We start from the raw sequence: 18283 nt of genomic DNA, 5'->3' as shown, positions 1-18283 counted from the left end.
AAGAAATTGCATGTCAAAACTTTTTGAGACAGTATATAAGATAAGGTAATTTAATCGCGTTTGCCTAACGCAATTTGAAATAATTAATATTTACGAACAGGAAAATCGCAAAAGCACGTTTTTATGAAACCGTAAGGGATCATTAAAACGTTTACGAATATTAAAATTATATTAAAATATTTACAATATCGAACTGAAAAATTAAAAACAAACTTTTTTGTTTTATTTCAATTATTACATGGAATAAAATATATTCTAACTTTTTTCGTCAGTTAATAAATTGTTTAAATTTTTATCACTTATGTCGTTGCAGTATGGAACTATGTTATACTATGTGGTTGATATAGCGTTTGCGATAATTAAGTGCCCCAAAAAGAAATGTGCTCTTGTTATTATGGAAGTTGCGTGTTTGTGAAAATAATATTCAATAATAGAAGTTATTAGTAATAATTTTCAAAAGTAAATGTTTTCTTCTTGTTGTACGTCGTGTTAGCGAAAGCTCCACCCATTTAATTAGATAGAGTAGGCCTACTCTCTAAATTGAGCTGCCTTTCGTGCAACACCAGACTTAATGTCGTTTAATATCTGGAAATGGAGCCAAACGTGTCATAAGTTGTTATAATTACGTTCTATAGTTAACAATATAAACACCTCAGCACTGTAAGCCCAATCTGAACGATACTTGTAACCATTTATTCGTCTTTAACCACAGTTTTTATAACTCTTTAACTATACTAAACACACATCTACTTATCTTTAATAGGAATAATCTACCTGTTCATTCATAAAACTCTGCATTTTAAGTGCTTGAAAGGTCTCATTCGCAAGAATGAGACCATATATAGATTATTAGTGACATATTATTGGACAAGGCATAGCCTAGTAGCTAGTGTGTCGGGCTGCATATCAGAAAGTCCAAGGCTCAGGCAAGTAATATTACGCCTAAACACAGTCCTTTCAGCTATGAACACATCATAAAAGTGATAACCAGTCCTGCTGTTTGGTTAAGATTGTCCTTTTTTCTTTATTTTAATTTTTTTCTGTACATATAAGGGAAGCAACTTTTCATTTCTAAAATAACATTCCATTAATCATGAATTTACATAACTTCCGTCCAGAGGGTGGGTATTCCATCTAGTTGTAACAATATGTTGTAGTTATGGGTGGTCATAGTTTCAGTAACATTTCACTGTCCTCTTCCCAGCCCGAGTAAATGTATTGCAACAGTATGTTATCATTACTATTGCCAGTCACAGTTTCAATTTCACTTTCGCTCGAATCGTAATCTGTGGGTTGTGGAGGTTCGAATCACCGTCATCTCAACATGCTCGCCCTTTCAACCATGGGGGCATTTTAAGTGACAGTTAATCCCACTATTCGTTGGTAAAAGAGTAGCCCAAGAGTTTGCAGTGATGACTAGCTGCCTTCCCTCTAGTCTTACACTGCTAAATTAGTGACGGCTAGCGCAGATAGCCCTCGTGTAGCTTTGAGTGAAATTCAAAAACAAGCAAAGAATTACAAAACCCCAAGACTTATTATAATTATAGTCCTGAACGATGTTTTGAGTTTTTTTATGATGGCCCAGCATGGCCAGGTGGTTATGGCGCTTGACTCCCAATCTGAGGGTCGCGGGTTCGAATCCCCGTCACACCAAACATGCTCGCCCTTTCAGCCGTTGGGGTGTTATAATGTTACGGTCAATCCCACTATTCTTTGGTAAAAGAGTAGCCCAAGAGTTGGCGGTGGATGGTGATGACTGTCTGCTTTCCCTTTAGTTTTACACTTCTAAATTAGGGATGGCTATCACAGATAGCCCTCGTGTAGCTTTGCGCAAAATTAAAAACAAATAAATATCACTTTGGGTTTTCTTACTCACTTAGGCCAACAAACTATCCATTTTTCGTTTGAAATAAATGGAAATTTGGCTCATATGATTATAAGAAATGCTTACATTTTACGATTCGAATTTCAATGAAATATAGGCTAAATGTGTCTCAGTTTCCCGACAGAGCTCATCTTGTAGCTATCTATATTATCTTTACTGTAACTGATACACGGTAATCTGAAATATAGCAATTAACAGATTGTGATTTTTTGAAATTCTATGGGCCTTTATAGATTTATGGATCATATTTTACCCCAGTACCTTTCTTTTCAGAAGACCCTGAGCTCGGCATGGCCAGGTGGTTAAGGCACCCAACTCGTAATCTGAAGGTCGCGGGTTCGAATCCCCGTTACACCAAACATGATCGCCCTATCAGCCATTGGAACATTATAATGTTACGGTCAATCCCACTATTCGTTGGTAAAAGAGTAGTCAAAGAGTTAGCGATGGGTAGTGATGACTAGCTACCTTCTCTCTAATCTTACACTGCTAAATTAGTGACGGCTAGCGCAGATAGCCCTGGTGTAGCTTTGCGTGAAATTCAAAAACACAAACAGGAGAAGCTTCTTTCTTGCAACGTTTTTGGTTTGTTTTTTACTAGGAAAATCTTGAATCAGCTACCTACAGAAACCTCGCGATGGTTTAAAAAATGAGAGAGCTTTAGCTCCCCCTACAAACCTTGTAGAGGAGTCGCTCCTGGTTATAATCCCTTGTCAACAGTTAATCCAGTCTAGAGGGCTAATTTATAATGATATATACTTACTTCTTGTCACAGTGGCACAGCGGTATGTCTGTGGAATCACAACGCTGGAAACCGAATTTCGATATCCGTGGTAGGCAGAGCACAGATGGTCCATTGTATAACTTTTTGCTTGCCTACAAACAATCAAAACAGCTAATTTAGAAAGAAGGTGAAAAGGGTTTTGACAATTGTATCACCGAGAAAGCTAAGACTTCAATTGCATCACTGATAATGTTGGACACCATAATATAGTAGAAGATTTGGTTTTCATCTGTAGTTGAAAACATCTCACAGAACATCCAAAAGTTTTTGTTATTGCAAGTTAACAAAAAATATATTTTTCTAGTATTGAAACAATGTTATAACTAGTCATCAATGGTCCAAACTAGAGAAAAGTTTCTGTTCAACAATTAAATTTTCTCCCAACCAGAGAGAATTTTCTGTTCAATGACATGACTTCTAGCGTCTCTCTGTCCGTAAGATAAACATTTGTAGAAAAGCTCGTCTGTTTGTTCTATTACAAAACTATACAATAGGCAGGTAGCTCTTTGTGAATCACGGGGAATCGAACTCAAGAACTTAGCGTCAAAAGTTCGTAAACTTATTGTTGACTTACCAAGGCGACAATAGTCTCTATAAGTAACTTTGACGAATTTTAAAACGATTGTAATACAAATGTTACTCTGTTGAGCTAAACTGTTTCTGTGATATACATATATGTAAAAAACGGCTCGTTTGTGTTGAGAAAAATTTTTACGTAGAGGAGTGAACAGCGTTTCGACCTTCATCGATGAAGGTCGAAACGCTGTTCACTCCTCTACGTAAAAAATTTTCTCAACACAAACGAGCCGTTTTTACATATATATTTCTCCACAAGTGGGTTTTCTCGACATCACTGTTTCTGTGATAATTGTTTATATCATCCTTAAGATGTTGCTTCTCTGCAATAGTTCAGTGATAAGCTGGAAAGCTCATAACGCTAAAAACTCGGAGTTAGATACTAGATACCAGCCGTGGGTTAATCATAGATAGCCACTTATGTATTTTTGCACTCAATTTTAAGAAAAAAGTTGCAAATAGTCTTTTATACAATCTAATGAATACGGAGAACTTTTTATGTTGTAGAAATGGCTTATAACAAAACCAACCTCGTAAACATTTAAAGCATCAAAGTATACATGATAAGATTTAGCTGTTTCAATTACTTATTTATTACTATATACTTTATATATTTTTATGTTTGACAGAATTAGAATTAATATACATGAGGAATCTTTAGTTTTCCCAGAACATTATGTTTATGTAATAAATTCTCTAACTTACCAATAATAGGAATTTAATGATCAAATTAAAGTTTTAAATTTTAGTAGTGGCTTCATATTTGTCCTAAATGGGTACGCCATGGACACGTGGTTAGAGCGCTTGAGTCGCAAGTTTAGGGTCGTTGAATGGAAACGCGTTCTCCCTTTAAGTCGCGGAGGCTTCTTTATGTTACAGTGAACCCCACTGTTTGTTGGTAGAAGAGTTGGAGGTGAATGGTGATGACTAGTTAGTTGCCTTCCCTATAGTCTTAAACTGTCAAATTAGAGACGGATAGCGTAGATTGTCTTCATGTGGCTTTGCGTGAAATTCAAAACAAACAAAACAAATTGTCTGACATAAACTGAACTCATAGAAGTTAGGCAGCTAGTGAACAGATCCCACCGACAACTCTTACACTAATCTTACCTGATCGATCCTTGGGATTTTTAAACACACCCATGATCTCAGAGTGTGTTTATGTGGTAACAAGTTGCGAAAAACGATTCCTTGGATTCACGGTACAGGCATGTTAATATTATAGGCTACTTGCGGCCATTCTTGTAACAAACGATATGATTTCCAAACTGAAACTAAACGTAAGGCATTAGGATATTATCATGTTTTTTTCTCTATAATATCCTAACGGAAACATTACAGTAGTTATCAAGTAGGCTAGATTTATCAGGAAGGAGGTGGACAAATTACAATTTCCTTTTAAAAGATTTAAAATGCATACTGCTAAGTTAACTAATTAACTGCAAAAAACATATACTAAGCAATATTTTGTTAAGATAAGATACAGTCAAATAAATAAATAGTTGAGAACTATTTTTTAAATATTATAAGAGAGGGCGCTATAAGTGAAAAAAAAAAAGAGAAGTAAATACAGTCGTTCCGCGTCAGCAGTAGCGTACAAGCTATCGTTTGGTATAAATACACAAACGCAGGGGAATGAGCGGTGATACGAAAAGAGTAGGTCGGGATAGATAACGTTGTTATTTCGTATAGTGAGTATGGAGTTTGTTTTTATGTTTATCACAGAATATTTTACACTTTATCAGACTTTGATATTTTGAATATTACAAGTAAATTTATGTGACTTCACTCTTTCGTTTTAAGGTAGCATAATTAGATTTAGTAGTTAACAAATAGAACTTCGTTTTATGAACTTCTAAAAGTTTATTTTTGTAATATTTTTGGTCTAATGTAATCTTTCTCTCTTATAGGTGTTTGGGTATTGCTGTTTATATACCCAGGAGGGTCAGGTTTCGTCGACCTCTTCCTTTAAATTTTGGTGTTGCAACTATAAAGTGTATTTATATATTGTACATGAGGGCCAGAGTAACCCGCAGTTACTTAGACCCCCTATCAGGGCAATGTCCATGCACTATTTAATGTAATTTAAAGCTTTGTTTGTTTTTTGAATTTCGCGCAAATCTACACAAGCGCTATCTGGGCCAGCCGTCCCTCATTTAGCAGTGTAAGACTAGAATGAAGGGAGCTAGTCATCATCACCCACCGCCAAATCTTGAGCTACTCTTCCACCAACGATTAGGGCGAATATGCTTGGTGTGACGGGGATTCGAATCCGCGACCCTCAGACTACGAGTCGAACGCTTTAATGCACCTGGCCATGCCAAGCTTAATTTCAAACAAAGTAGGAAATAATGCAGCTAGTTTTGTATACCGACACAATCAGAAATGTTAAAAACGAACTATAATCACAAGAAAACTTGTATGAGATTGCGTAAAACTGGCAGTAACATAGGTAATAAATGTTTTATTGAACTTCAAGATTCAGTATTTTAAATTCTAAAATTTGTGGCGCGTTGCGTATTATTATCATTGAATAAGACAATATTATAAAGATGGATGAAGAAACATCAAATATTAGAATACAATGGTTAAAAATATACGAGTTGGGTTTTATTTTGTTATGCAAGTTATGACGCTATTACTTCGTATTAGGATAAATATATATATATGTGGATTTTCATGGTTTCATATAATATATTTAAATAATCTTTAGGCGTTCGACTCGTAATCTGAGTGTCGCAAGTTCGAATCCCATCACACCAAACATGCTCGACCTTTCAGCCGTAGGGATGTTATAATGTTACGGTCAATCCCACTATTAGTTAGTGAAAGAGTAGCCCACGAGTTGGTGGTGATGACTAGCTGCCTTCCCTTTAGTCTTACACTGCTAAATTGGGGATGGCTAGCGCAGATAGCCTTCGTGTAGCTTTGCGCTAAATTCAAAACAAACAAACAAACAAACGTTTTGAGAGTACTTATTGATAATATATATTTTATTACAGTTTACAACTTTTACAGTAAGATTAGTTTTTACAATAGGTTCGACTTTTCGATCACTGGTGAGATCCTTATCACGTACTCGAGGTTCTTAACAATAAACACTTTAGTACTTCAATCAACATTCAAAATCCGACAGTGTGTTTAAATTCTTGAATTGTTTGTAGTTATTCATGTGAATATGAATCCGCGGGGAATTTTACAGATTATTTATGCAATGGCTAAAAGAAAATCAAATATTGATAAATAATTGGGGGGAAAAACTAGTATGTTAAGAAAATTGTATAACAAACCCAACCTCGCCAGGAACTGTTTACAAAATGACTTAACTCGAATATCAAGTCAAAGAAACGCATCAAAAACCCTTTTTTCAAGTCATCGACTATGTAAGTAAACACAAACAGTTTTTTCATAATATAACTTCACATTATTAAAACATGATTCTGACACTAAAAGAAAAAAAATCGGAAAAACTAAATTGGAACAATCCCTCAAATAACAAATACCCACGTACATCTCCATCTTTGATTGTTGTTTATGAGCTTGTGCAGATATTTTCTTTATTAATCTTTGAATTGTAGTTTGTTTAATCATGCATCAAATAATCTGTAAAATTCACGCCGATTGACATTCACATAAATAAGTAACTACAATCAATTTCAGAATTTAAATATTGAAACGTTCTTTGCTATAAAAACTGTGATCGCACCAGTGATTGAAACGTCCGACCTGTTCTAAAAATAACAATCCTAGTTACTGTAACGCCCTCCGCTAGTACAGCGGTATGTCTCCGGATTTACAACGCTAAAATTAGGGTTTCGATTCCCCTCGGTGGGCTCAGCAGATAGCCTGATGTGGCTTTGCTCTAAGAAAACACAAACACAGTTACTGTAAATTGTAACAAGATATTTTTTGTTTAGTGTAAACCGTATAAGTTCTTATAACTATTTAGTATACTCGCTGCTTCAACTGGCTGTCGTTTACACAATCGTTACATTTGCGAACGAAATCACGTATCTCGCATACTTTTAAACTAACCTTATATTACAATGCATTCTGCTATGATAGTACTTTAAAAATTAAGTTGTTTACTTAATCTTAATCAAAGATTCTTTTTATTTATTCACGAGCCTTAAAGAAAGTTGCAGTTAATTACACCAGAAAGTAATAAAACGGCTTATTATATTGCTCGAGTAAGCTGAATAGGTTATAGAATATTTTTTTTATCAAATTATTAATTAATTTGAGCAAACTGTAGTATTATTAAAGCTAGAGATAATCTAACCATGGAAGGATGAATCTGTGAATGTAAACTTTATAGGATGCGTTTATAAACAAAATATAGCTTCACTGTTAACCTGTTTATCTTTCTATGCCTTGTTATCCTCATGACCCAGAATACTGTTAACTTTGGCTCTGTTATATTTAAAATATAGTTGGAAATTCGTTTTGTTTGTGCTGAAACATACAGGTGGAATTTCAAAGGCATTTATCATGATGTGTTTCTAAATTTTTATCCTTTTTTATGTCTGGACATTTAAAATTAAAATGTATTTATTTTGGTAGTATAACATCATATAGTTAAACATTTGAGCAGATTTAACCATATATTTTTGTAGTTCAGTGGTTTTAACTTTTACATTGAATTGCTCATTTTGAATTATTGTGTTTATTGCAAAATCTCGTATATCGATTTTTTTTTTGAATTTTATTTCTTTTGTAGATGGCATTCAAATGTGTGAACATTTGTCAAAATAATCACCATGAAGAAGATAAAGGGTAATTGGATGTTTTTTTTTAGCTTTTATATTGCAGTAGGATTGGACTTTGAAATAAGTGAATGACAAAAGGCTAGTCAGTCCAGTAATTTTATGCATAAATATTCCAAGTAATTTATTTAAGAATATTGCAGTTAATTATGCCTTTTTATTCATAAAAATTATCTGAATTTCAAAAGTTTAAGAATTTTTGGTTAACTCTACACATTATTTCATAAATGTCTGAAATAATCTAACACGTATACATCCATATCTTGTTTCAATAGAATCTAATTTACCATAACCAGTCTTACCATTTTGAAACTAAACTTGCATTCTATAGGCAGTTTATGAACTTTTCATGTCATTTTGAACAGTCATCAGATCTGAATTCATAATTTCCATACATCTTAAAAAAAAAGAGCACCATTATCTTTCCAACAAATCATTGCCCTTTCTGCAGTCAAGAAGACAAAATAAAACAATTTTTTAAAATAAAACTTTACAAGTATTGTACAAAGCAAGAGTGAAATTATCTTTTAAACATTTTTAAAAGAAAACTCATTATTTCATTACTAATCAAAGCTGAAGGTTCAGATTAACACCTTGATCATTCTTCCCTATCTTCTTTTTCTGCAACTATTATGTAAAGTATAAACTCATTGTAAATATTTGTATCTTAATCATATTGCATTTCTTAATTTTCAAAACTTATTTTTCCAATGTTCTACGATTTAATGTTTTTTGTTTTAGAGAACTACTTACAATATTCCCTCAGAGTGTCAGTTCAATTGGCCTGGCATGGCCAGGTGGTTAAGACACTTGACTTGTAATCTGTAGGTCGAGGGTTCGAATCCCCATTGCACCAAACATGCTCGCCTTTTCAGCCCTGGGGGCATTATAATGTGACGGTCAATCCCACTATTCATTGGTAAAAAAGTAGCTCAAGAGTTGGCAGTGGGTGGTGATGACTAGCTGCCTTCTCTCTAGTCTCACACTGCTAAATTAGGGATGGCTAGCACAGATAGCCCTCGAGTAGCTTTGCGTGAAATTAAAAAAACAAACAAACAGTTTGTCAGCATCAGTGGGTTGGCTCATATTGTACAAAATGTTAAGTTTTTTTACACTGCTCTTAATTTCAGTGAATAATAAAAGCTCAAAGAATGATGCCAATTTTAAACTATTGAAAATATGAATTTGAAGCAATTATCGTAATGTATTTAGATTTCTTGATGATAATAAGTTTAATTACAAAGTAAGATGTTAAGTTTTCCATTATATAAAACTTATCACATTACAATTTTAATACCACTATTAGCCATGTTTGCATGATCCTATGAATAATAATAATAATAAAAAAGCTTATATTGAAACTTTACCACTTGTTTGTTGTATTGTTTGTCCAGTTTCATTAAGACTTTTTAATAAATGATTGGACAATTTCAAAATTACTGCAAGTACCCTTTGAGAAGCTATATGTTTCACCCTAAGTTTTTCTAACTGATCAGCCAGAATAAAATAAACCTTCAATGATCCAATACTGATATAATAACCAATGTTTGAAACCTAAAGTATAGTTACTTGCATGAGAAACATTGTCTTTTGTAAAAAAAAAAATGGTGACAAATCTTTTTTGTGTATATGAAATTTAAAAAAATTCATACTTGATGTTACTTTTCTCATGAAAAATTAAAAAAAAATCAAGAGAAGATATAATGCAAAAACTTCTTATTTGTACATTTAATATCATGGACAGTTGTACTATAATGAATTTCCAGGAGTTGTTAGTTACAGTGGTAACTATATTTTAAGTTTAAAACCAAAATCTGAGTACAGGATATATAATACTTCGATTTTTTTTCTAAAATAATAATACAAACTTCATGAAACTGGTTAAAGCTTAAATGTATGAACACGGTAATGGAGTTTGTAGTTTTTAATGAAAATGACTCATTTTCTTTTTATGAATCTGAGTAGTACCACTAAGATTAGGTTGCATTATAAATGAAAATGTACAGTTATTACTTATGTGCTAAGTGTTTACAGTGGAATTGATAAATTTTTACAATTTGTTTACTGTCCCTAATTATGATGTTTTCTTTTTTTCCTATCTTTACAGGTTTAACCCATACCAAATTTTTGCAGTAAGTTTTTTTTTATATTTTGCACGTGTTTATAAATTCATACTTTGGTAGGAAACTTTCAGTATGTGTGAGTGCTTAAGTTATTAACTTAAGCTTTGGAATAACTTGGGTATGGATTTGGGCTTCAAGGATGACCACATATAGCTTGTGCTATATGTTTATCCCCATGTGCATATGCACCATATAAGATGTTTGTTCCACATTTGTTTTTGTGTGTTAATTGCACATATATCCAGAAGGAAAATATTGTAAATAACATAAAGCTGCATGTAAATATGTCAGCATGTGATGGATGTAATGTTATTTATATATTATTTACATACACATATATATTTTAGTGAAATTAAATAATTACATTCAAATGAAGCTAAGTAAGTAAACAAAATAATGAGGAAGAACTGTGTTAGAAACAGCAAATCCCAATCTCAGATTAATTATATTATAACCATAAATTTTTAAGCCATAAGCAAAATGCATCAATTTTATATATATATAAGAATATTGATTAGTATATGTGTGTTTTGACATGTAATCATAGCTCCAAACACTTTCATTGGGTGATGTATTGTATTCGTGACTTTTCAGAGAAACTTTAGCTGTATACCAAATACTGTCATTTGATTGTAGTTCATTCAGCTAATCATTGTGTGATTCTCTGTATTTTGATATACTTACATTTTGATAATACTATAGTTGATCTTACACTAAGACAATTCTTATTTAAACAACTTGTGTCTGAATTGCTACACAGGTGTCACCAACTTTCTGCCACATTCTCTATGTTGAAGTACTTGAAGGTACTGGCATTACTAAAGGAAAATTCTCAGACTTTGGTAAGCAGCTTATTAAAAAAAAATCTTCAATTTATAGATTATACAATTTGTCGAGAGATGTAAAACTTAAATTATTATAACTTCTTGTCATATTAATCAGGGTAAATTCTTGTAGGAACAAAGCTAAAGGAATTTTTTTGCTTTGGTAGTCCATAGTGGCTTTTCTTTAACATATTTCTCATTGTCTGGTTAAATTTACCAATTAGAAAGTAAATACCTTTATTAAATGAAGTTTAATCTTTTTTTCTATTGTTAAAAATAGTGTTCTGTTAAACGTAATTTACAGATATGTTAAGCCACAATTTAACAACAATAAAACTTGTCAATCTAAAAATGTTTTTCTCCCCTAGATAAAAAGAGAAAAAATATATTAGTTTCTTATAGAAGTTTTAGCTTAGTGAAATGTTGCCTAGCACTCTATCACCCAAAGTAAATTGTTTGTACATTCATGATGAGAATCACTGAAGAAAGGTCCCAGGCAAATTTTCTTCATTTCCATGTGCTAGTTGTCATGGTATGTGGTATCATTAATTGTTATGCACATGAAATGTAGTGCAAGATATTCATAAAACGATTAATTTGTACAGAGTTGGCTTGGAGCCAGACTACTTAATCATTAACCATGTAATAAGTTTCCAGTATAAATGTTTAAGGATATGATACCCTCTTAAGTAGAAGGAATCTAAGGAAATGTAACTTGTTTTGAAGAAAAACATTGTCCTTTCTTTTTGATAGTTATGGTGAGCTAATGCTTACTGCATATTTAATATGGCTAAACATTATGTGAGGTCAAGGTTTTCAAACAAGTTTATGTATCGGTTGTTTTGCATAGCTTTTCATATAAAAATGAAATAAAAAAATTTGCACATTAACTATATTGTGTTTATGCCTATCTAAGAAGATATTGATACAGTGTACAATGTTTTAAATTTCCTGTTTATTTTAGGCCTGTAATGGTTTTTATGTTTGTCTTGCTGTAATGAGTTAATACCGTTTCTTCTTTAGTTTACATGCCTTCCACATTTACATGCATATGGTTTTATTACGGAGAAACAAAGATATAATGTTGAATGGATTGAACAAGTGTGATTGTGGTATAACAGAACAAGAAATTAGGTAAAACAAGAATTTTTTTAACCACCAAAATAGGTCCTGAGAACTATTATTTTTTGGTATTCACGTTAATAGCTTGTTGTCATTCTGACAGCCCATTAATTGGGTTCTATTTTTTTTATATCAAATGAATCTCTTGGGTTGCAATCAGGGTGGTAAGTTGCAGACTTGAGAGGTTTGTTGGGTTTGTATTAAATGGATTTGAAGGTATTGGTGCTAATCTTATGATAGTGTAATACCAGAGAGACATCTAAATTAAATGAGGTAGGTTAAACTGTGTACCTTCTTCATTAGATGAATGACATAATTTCTTGTGCATCATTCTTTCCCTGGATTAGCAAGTGTTGTTGAATCACAAAGAAATGTTATCAGTAGATGTTTTCTTGCATTGTTCTTTCCTGGTGTTTACTGGTTTTATATTTGCATCGTAATAAAACTAAGAAATGTTGTTGGCATGTTTCTTTGCATTGTTCTTTCCTTAACTTAGCAGGTTGTGTTTTTGGGTCAAGAGATGGTAAAGAAATTTGTCAGCCTAATGTTTCTTTATGTTGTTACTTGATGTACCTATTTTATTCTGTATGTTCTGGACCCTAAAACAAGCCTTCATCTTATTATGTTGGAAGATATTTTGATTATTTATATGAACAATGGTTTGAGTTGGACTTGTTGGTTTGTAGAGCAGTAGAATACTGTGGAACTTGTACTGAATAAATGCTTTCTTACATGAATGGTTTTCAAGTACTGAAATGTTTATGAACCAAACTATTTATATTAGCTGTTTTCATCAGTTAGCTTCATGTTTGTTGTATTATTCTAACCTATTATGTTGAATAGCCCATTGTTTTATTCTTATCCAGATTAGACCTTTTCTGCACTTTTCCTTCTGTTGTCTTTAGAAGAATATATCAGTTATGTAAGCAGGGGTATTGCAGAAGTTTCTAAGCATTCCTAAATTGTCTTTCTAAAGATCTAGTATGGAGAAATTTATATAATAAATTTATTGTGTTCTAATATTAATTTCTTTGGCATTTATGATTTTTTGAAATTCTACATCTGTGTTTTGTGGTGTGAATTAATCCTCTTTAAGAGGTGTATAATTAAGTGTAAGTTTATTTTTTACAGTTTTCAGGATGGGCAGAAGGAATATCTAGAATATTTTTGTTTCTTGTGTTAACTTCCATTGTTCTATTTCACAACTGAAATAAAAATATTAATTTAGTTTAATCGTTTTTGAAGCCAAGGAGTGCCAAAGATTTCATTTTAGAACAACTTAAAACTCTATGGCTTTCAGGCATCCCTAGGTCCCACTTATTTTTATGGAATCACCTTAAACCCCTGTTGGATTAAATAATAAATTCTGTGTGCTTCTCTTAATTAGCAGCTTAAGTCTCATTTGCATGTATGAACATATGTGTTTCCAATTAACTTGAGTTACTGGCTGAAATTTAATATTCATTAGATGTCTTTAAGTGTTAAGGTCAATAATAAATAATGAGAGGTTTGGTTTTTCTATTCTGTTTATTTTGAAGAGTTGGAAGGCTGCTTGAATTTCTATGTTGGGGAAACGTTGGCATATTCTCAAATGATTGTCTGGTTTTTGCTTGTAAAATATTTACCAGACTTTCTTTTGCTTATTTAATTTTAGAGATACTACAGGGTGGCCCGTAAGTCCCTACCCATCCATATGTTATGATGTTATATCCAATTACGCATGTATTATAAATTTGTTTCGTTTTTTTCAGAGAAATATGGCCGATGTAAGCCCATTTACACTTGAAGAGCGTATATGGCGTCACATAATATTATGCAGCGAGAATGAGGGACAGCACACAGATACATAAGATATATGGATGGGTAGGGACTTACGGGCAACCCTGTATACTCCTCATTGTGTGTGTGTGTGTGCGTGCGCGAGCATTTACACAGCTGCACAATTTCGTGGTACATTTTGTAGACTACTGCAGGTGAAATATCAAATATTATGATAACCCATGGCTGCCGAGTAAACTTGGATCAGCTACGTTTTTGATTCTTGACTGTCCTTAAATATATTTAAATGAGTTTGAATTTAATTGACAACAAAAAAGGTTATTTGGTTGGTTTAAATGTATTCTCACTACTAACCTAAACTAATTTAGATGTTTGGATAACTTGACATATTGTCACAATTAATTATCCATTATTAATTTATCACGTCTCACCATCATACGAGTTATTTTCTTCTCTTCCAAGCAGAACTGATGAGACTGAATTCAGTAAAACTAATTTTTGTTGTTTTTTGCAGTAAGAGTATTGAATTTAAGAATAATTAGGCCTATTTTCTTCAGCAAAATTCACGTTTTTGTAAAGAAACGAAATTGGTAAAGAAAAAATATTTACCTCAAACACATTATCCTGATTTTGACTATTCACGAAAATATAAGAAAGTTGCTTTATAAATTTATTATTATAGCAAATTCATTTTATAATTTGTGCAAAGCTAGAATATTAAATAACTTGTTATTTGATTAAAGTTGTTGGAACAATAGCAGTGCGTAGCTTGACGTAAATAGTTTTTCAACTGTTTAGCTTGGAGCTTGTGAAATATAACAGCCCGTGTGGTGTCTCTATAGAACAAAATTATAAAACTAAACCAGGTACAGTAGACTCTTCATGGGCGAACATTTTCCGTGGGGAACCTCTCCTTCATTGCAGGTAAACTATCAGTCTCTATAATTTGTCTAGCTTTATCACTATAAAATATTTCCTCAGGCCAAACATTCCCCAATTCTATATTACGACCATTTTAAATCGGTCCCAAGGCCATTGTTGGCTTTCCACGTTTCAACTGTCGGTTGCTGTTTGCTTCTTTTACTTTTGAAACGACAAACAGGTCTGGTTGATGTTGATTGCAGTCTCATTCAATATTTACAGTACTTTGCGCGAGTCACTTTTAAATTACTTTGGTGTTTCTAATTTAAATTTTAGTGATTTTTGGATCGTGATTTTTTTTATTCGCGCCATAAAAGTTTCAAAATACGTGGTAACATGAAACAAATGTTACATTAATTAAGTTACATAAACTAATAAAGCTCGACTGCTTGCGGTCTGTTAGTGGTTTATTTTTTAATTTCGCGCAAAGCTACACGAGGGCTGTTTGCATCAGCACTCCCTAATTTAGTAGTGTGAGACAAGAGGGAAGGCAGCTAGTCATCACAACCCACCGCCAACTCTTGGGCTGCTCTTACCAACGAATAGTGGGGTTGACCGTCACATAATAATGCTCCCACGGCTGAGAGGGCGAGCATGTTTGGTGCGACGGGGATTCGAACTCGCGACCCTCGGATTACAAGTCCATCGCCTTAACCCACCTGACCATGCCGGGCCTCAACGTTATTGTGACAGATGCACTTGTGTAAATAAATACCGTTTCAGTCAGTGATTAAAACATTAATTTATTCGATTTGGATTGCACATTTAAATTTATTGTCAAACACTTTTTAATCTTCGTCACACAGAAATTCAGTTCTAAACTGACGCCTAAGGCACAGCTAGGTGGTTAAGGCACCCGACTCGTAATCTGAGAGTCGAGGGCTCGAATCCCTGTCACACCAAATATGCTCGCCCTATCAGCCGTGGGGGCGTTATATGTACGGTCAATCCAACAATTCATTGGTAAAAGAGTAGCCCAAGAGTTGGCAGTGGATGGTGATGACTAGCTGCTTTCCCTCTATTCTTACACTGCTACATTAGTGACGGTTAGTGCAAATAGCCCTCGTGTAGCTTTGCGCGAAATTTAAACCAAAGCCTAAGGCAAAACCATCTGATCGTAGTGATCTATCATTGACATATTGTTTTTCAGGCGCGTAATACCAGCAATGAAAGCCAGCGGAAATTAGCTGAAAAGTTAAGTGTCGGCACGAGAAGACGCAAATCTAGGAAATTTTGGGTCTTCTTTCCTCAGGCATCATCTGGATAGTTTACTAAATTCAAAGCCAGGCATGACATTTCGAAACTTAAAGTCAATGGTAAACGTTTCGATTTCATTGATGTATTAAATGCCAAAATGGCTGCTGTTATGGTTGAGTATGCACCTAGAGATATCTAGTGTGATGAAACTTGTGTCATCTATCATGGTTTAAGTTCGCTTAGGGGGAAGTGATCAAAAGATAGACTAAGCGTTACGTTATGTTGTAATAAATAACGTTGGTAAATTTGAAAGTACTTTTGTAATCGATAAGAGCAAAACAACCACTAGGTGCTACAAAACCTAACACGAGTGACTTTCTTAACATTTTATGTAATTAAGAAATATCTGTAGACTAAAATTTTTAAATACTTTGAATTGTTTGTTTGTTTTGAATTTTGCGCAAAGCAACACGAGTGCGATCTGTGCTAGCTGTCCGTAATTTTACAGTGTAAGACTAAAGGGAAAACAGCTAGTCATCATAACCCACCGCTAACTCTTGGGCTACTCTTTTACCAATAAATAGTGGGATTGACTCTCACTTTATAACACCCCTCTACAGCTGAAAGGGCAAGCGTGTTTGGTGTGACGGGGATTCAAAGCCGCAACCCTCCGATTACGAATCGAGTGCCTTATCCAACAGGCCATGCAGGGCCAGTCTTAATAGGAAGTCTACTGTATATAACTTTTTTTTTTTTTCATTTCTTTAATCTTGAGCCTAAAATTGAGTACCACTGCCTGGGCCAATATACTTTAAAAAATTACCCAACTATTAAAGTTGGATGATGGTACTTAATGATAACTAAATAAGTATGGTTTCCGTGGTGTGTGATTCTTCAAACGAATAAATTTAACATCTGGGAGCGTGTATATGTGTTTATGTCAAATTGGGTTGTTTTACTTTAAGCCATGCATTTGTTTAAGTTGCAAAGGTAAACTTTGAGAATTTTATTCACCGTACAAAAATTAGCATAGATCAGAACATCTGTATAGCATAATATTTTTTCACGTGTTTTAGTATTATTTGCTATAATTTGTATGCTAAATGATGGACTCTTTAAACATTAATAACTGTTGACTGGTTCATAAGGTGTATGAAAAAATAATCTCTTTGGCTAGCAGATATGACAATTGTACTGTTGTGAATATCAGTTTTACATAATTTTAATTAAATCGTTTGACTTTAATACAAGATTCTTATTTATATTATATAGTTGACACACCAGATCCCTATATCGTCCTTCGTGTTCCAGATACTCCAAATGGAAAGAAACGAACCAGATGGAAAAAAAATGTAGTTAACCCTTCTTGGAAAGAAACTTTTACTTTTGTTGTGGATCCAGAGAAAGATAAAATATTAGGTATGAATGAAAAGAATAAATTATGCTTGCGTACGTAACTGAGAATTAAAGAATAAAATTATACTCGCTATCTGTGCGTAATTTAGCAGTGTAAGACTGAGAATAGTAAAGAATCTTGGGCTATTTTACGAATGTGGGATTGACCGTCTTATACACCCCACGGCTGAGAGGGCGAGCATGTTTAGCGCGACGCGGTTACATCGGATTACTCACACGCCTTCAGTGTTGTGTTGCGCCAAAATATTAAATTTTGAAAAACAAAAATACTCGAATGGGTTAAAAGTAATTTTAATTATTTTCAAATGAGATTTTGTGATATGTTTTTTATAAGTCAATTTTTGTTTATTACTTATTGCAGGAAAAATGTTAAGAATTATCTCTAATTAAGAATTCTAGTTTTTGGAATATATATTCAGGACTTCAGCAGATATAATTAAATGTTTTTGGCAGTTGTAGTCCATGGACATATTATTTCAGGTTTCTATGGCAATTACAAAGTTATTGTTATCTCTTTTATTAGACTTAAAACTATGAAAACAATCCTATTGAACTCATCAAATACGGACTTATTCAAGAACATCCTTTCTCTGAACATTTGATGTTTTCCTTTGCAATAGACACTAACCTTTCCACTCACTCTCTCTCTCTCGCACGCACACACACACACACAAAATGGTGAAAACTACAGAGGATTATTTCAAAACATCCCATAATAGCTAACTTGAACAATACCTTTCTCAGCCCTGAGCCTATGGCTTTAATTATGCCTAATGTCTTGAAATAATATTAACCTTTAAAAGCAGTCCCAAGTATCTTCTCGATATAAAAGCATGTTACTGATAACCTAATTTTACTACATCTAATTTGAATTTATCATGGTGAAAATT

General features: G+C 33.3%; 1 protein-coding gene and 1 long non-coding RNA gene across 8 annotated transcripts in view; one reads left to right on the top strand and one right to left on the bottom strand.

Moving 5' to 3' along the window:
• Positions 1 to 18283, top strand: part of LOC143242658 (cytosolic phospholipase A2-like) — a 76350-nt gene that overhangs the window by 27795 nt on the left and 30272 nt on the right. For 3 of the 6 annotated variants that reach the window (XM_076486138.1, XM_076486137.1, XM_076486141.1), the window contains 4 exons: positions 7966 to 8021; positions 10119 to 10143; positions 10895 to 10976; positions 17250 to 17396. In XM_076486138.1, the coding sequence (XP_076342253.1) occupies positions 7966 to 8021; positions 10119 to 10143; positions 10895 to 10976; positions 17250 to 17396 (310 nt within the window). Of the gene's footprint in view, positions 1 to 4829; positions 4937 to 7965; positions 8022 to 10118; positions 10144 to 10894; positions 10977 to 17249; positions 17397 to 18283 lie in introns of those variants that run through there. The other 3 variants (XM_076486130.1, XM_076486142.1, XM_076486148.1) reach the window with 3 other exon arrangements.
• LOC143242698 (uncharacterized) lies at positions 4399 to 14770 on the bottom strand. 2 transcript variants are annotated; one of them, XR_013023154.1, is made up of 4 exons: positions 14469 to 14770; positions 8765 to 9038; positions 8314 to 8408; positions 4399 to 4519 (listed from the first exon to the last, which is right to left on the bottom strand). It is a non-coding gene; the product is annotated as an uncharacterized LOC143242698 (long non-coding RNA). The 2 variants fall into 2 exon arrangements; XR_013023159.1 differs by lacking the exon at positions 4399 to 4519 and adding an exon at positions 6715 to 7107.

Source organism: Tachypleus tridentatus, chromosome 2 (assembly GCF_004210375.1).
Source record: "Tachypleus tridentatus isolate NWPU-2018 chromosome 2, ASM421037v1, whole genome shotgun sequence".
NCBI lineage: Eukaryota > Metazoa > Arthropoda > Merostomata > Xiphosura > Limulidae > Tachypleus > Tachypleus tridentatus.
Note: the sequence above shows the minus strand (reverse complement) of the source record. Positions and strands in the feature narration are given on the sequence as shown.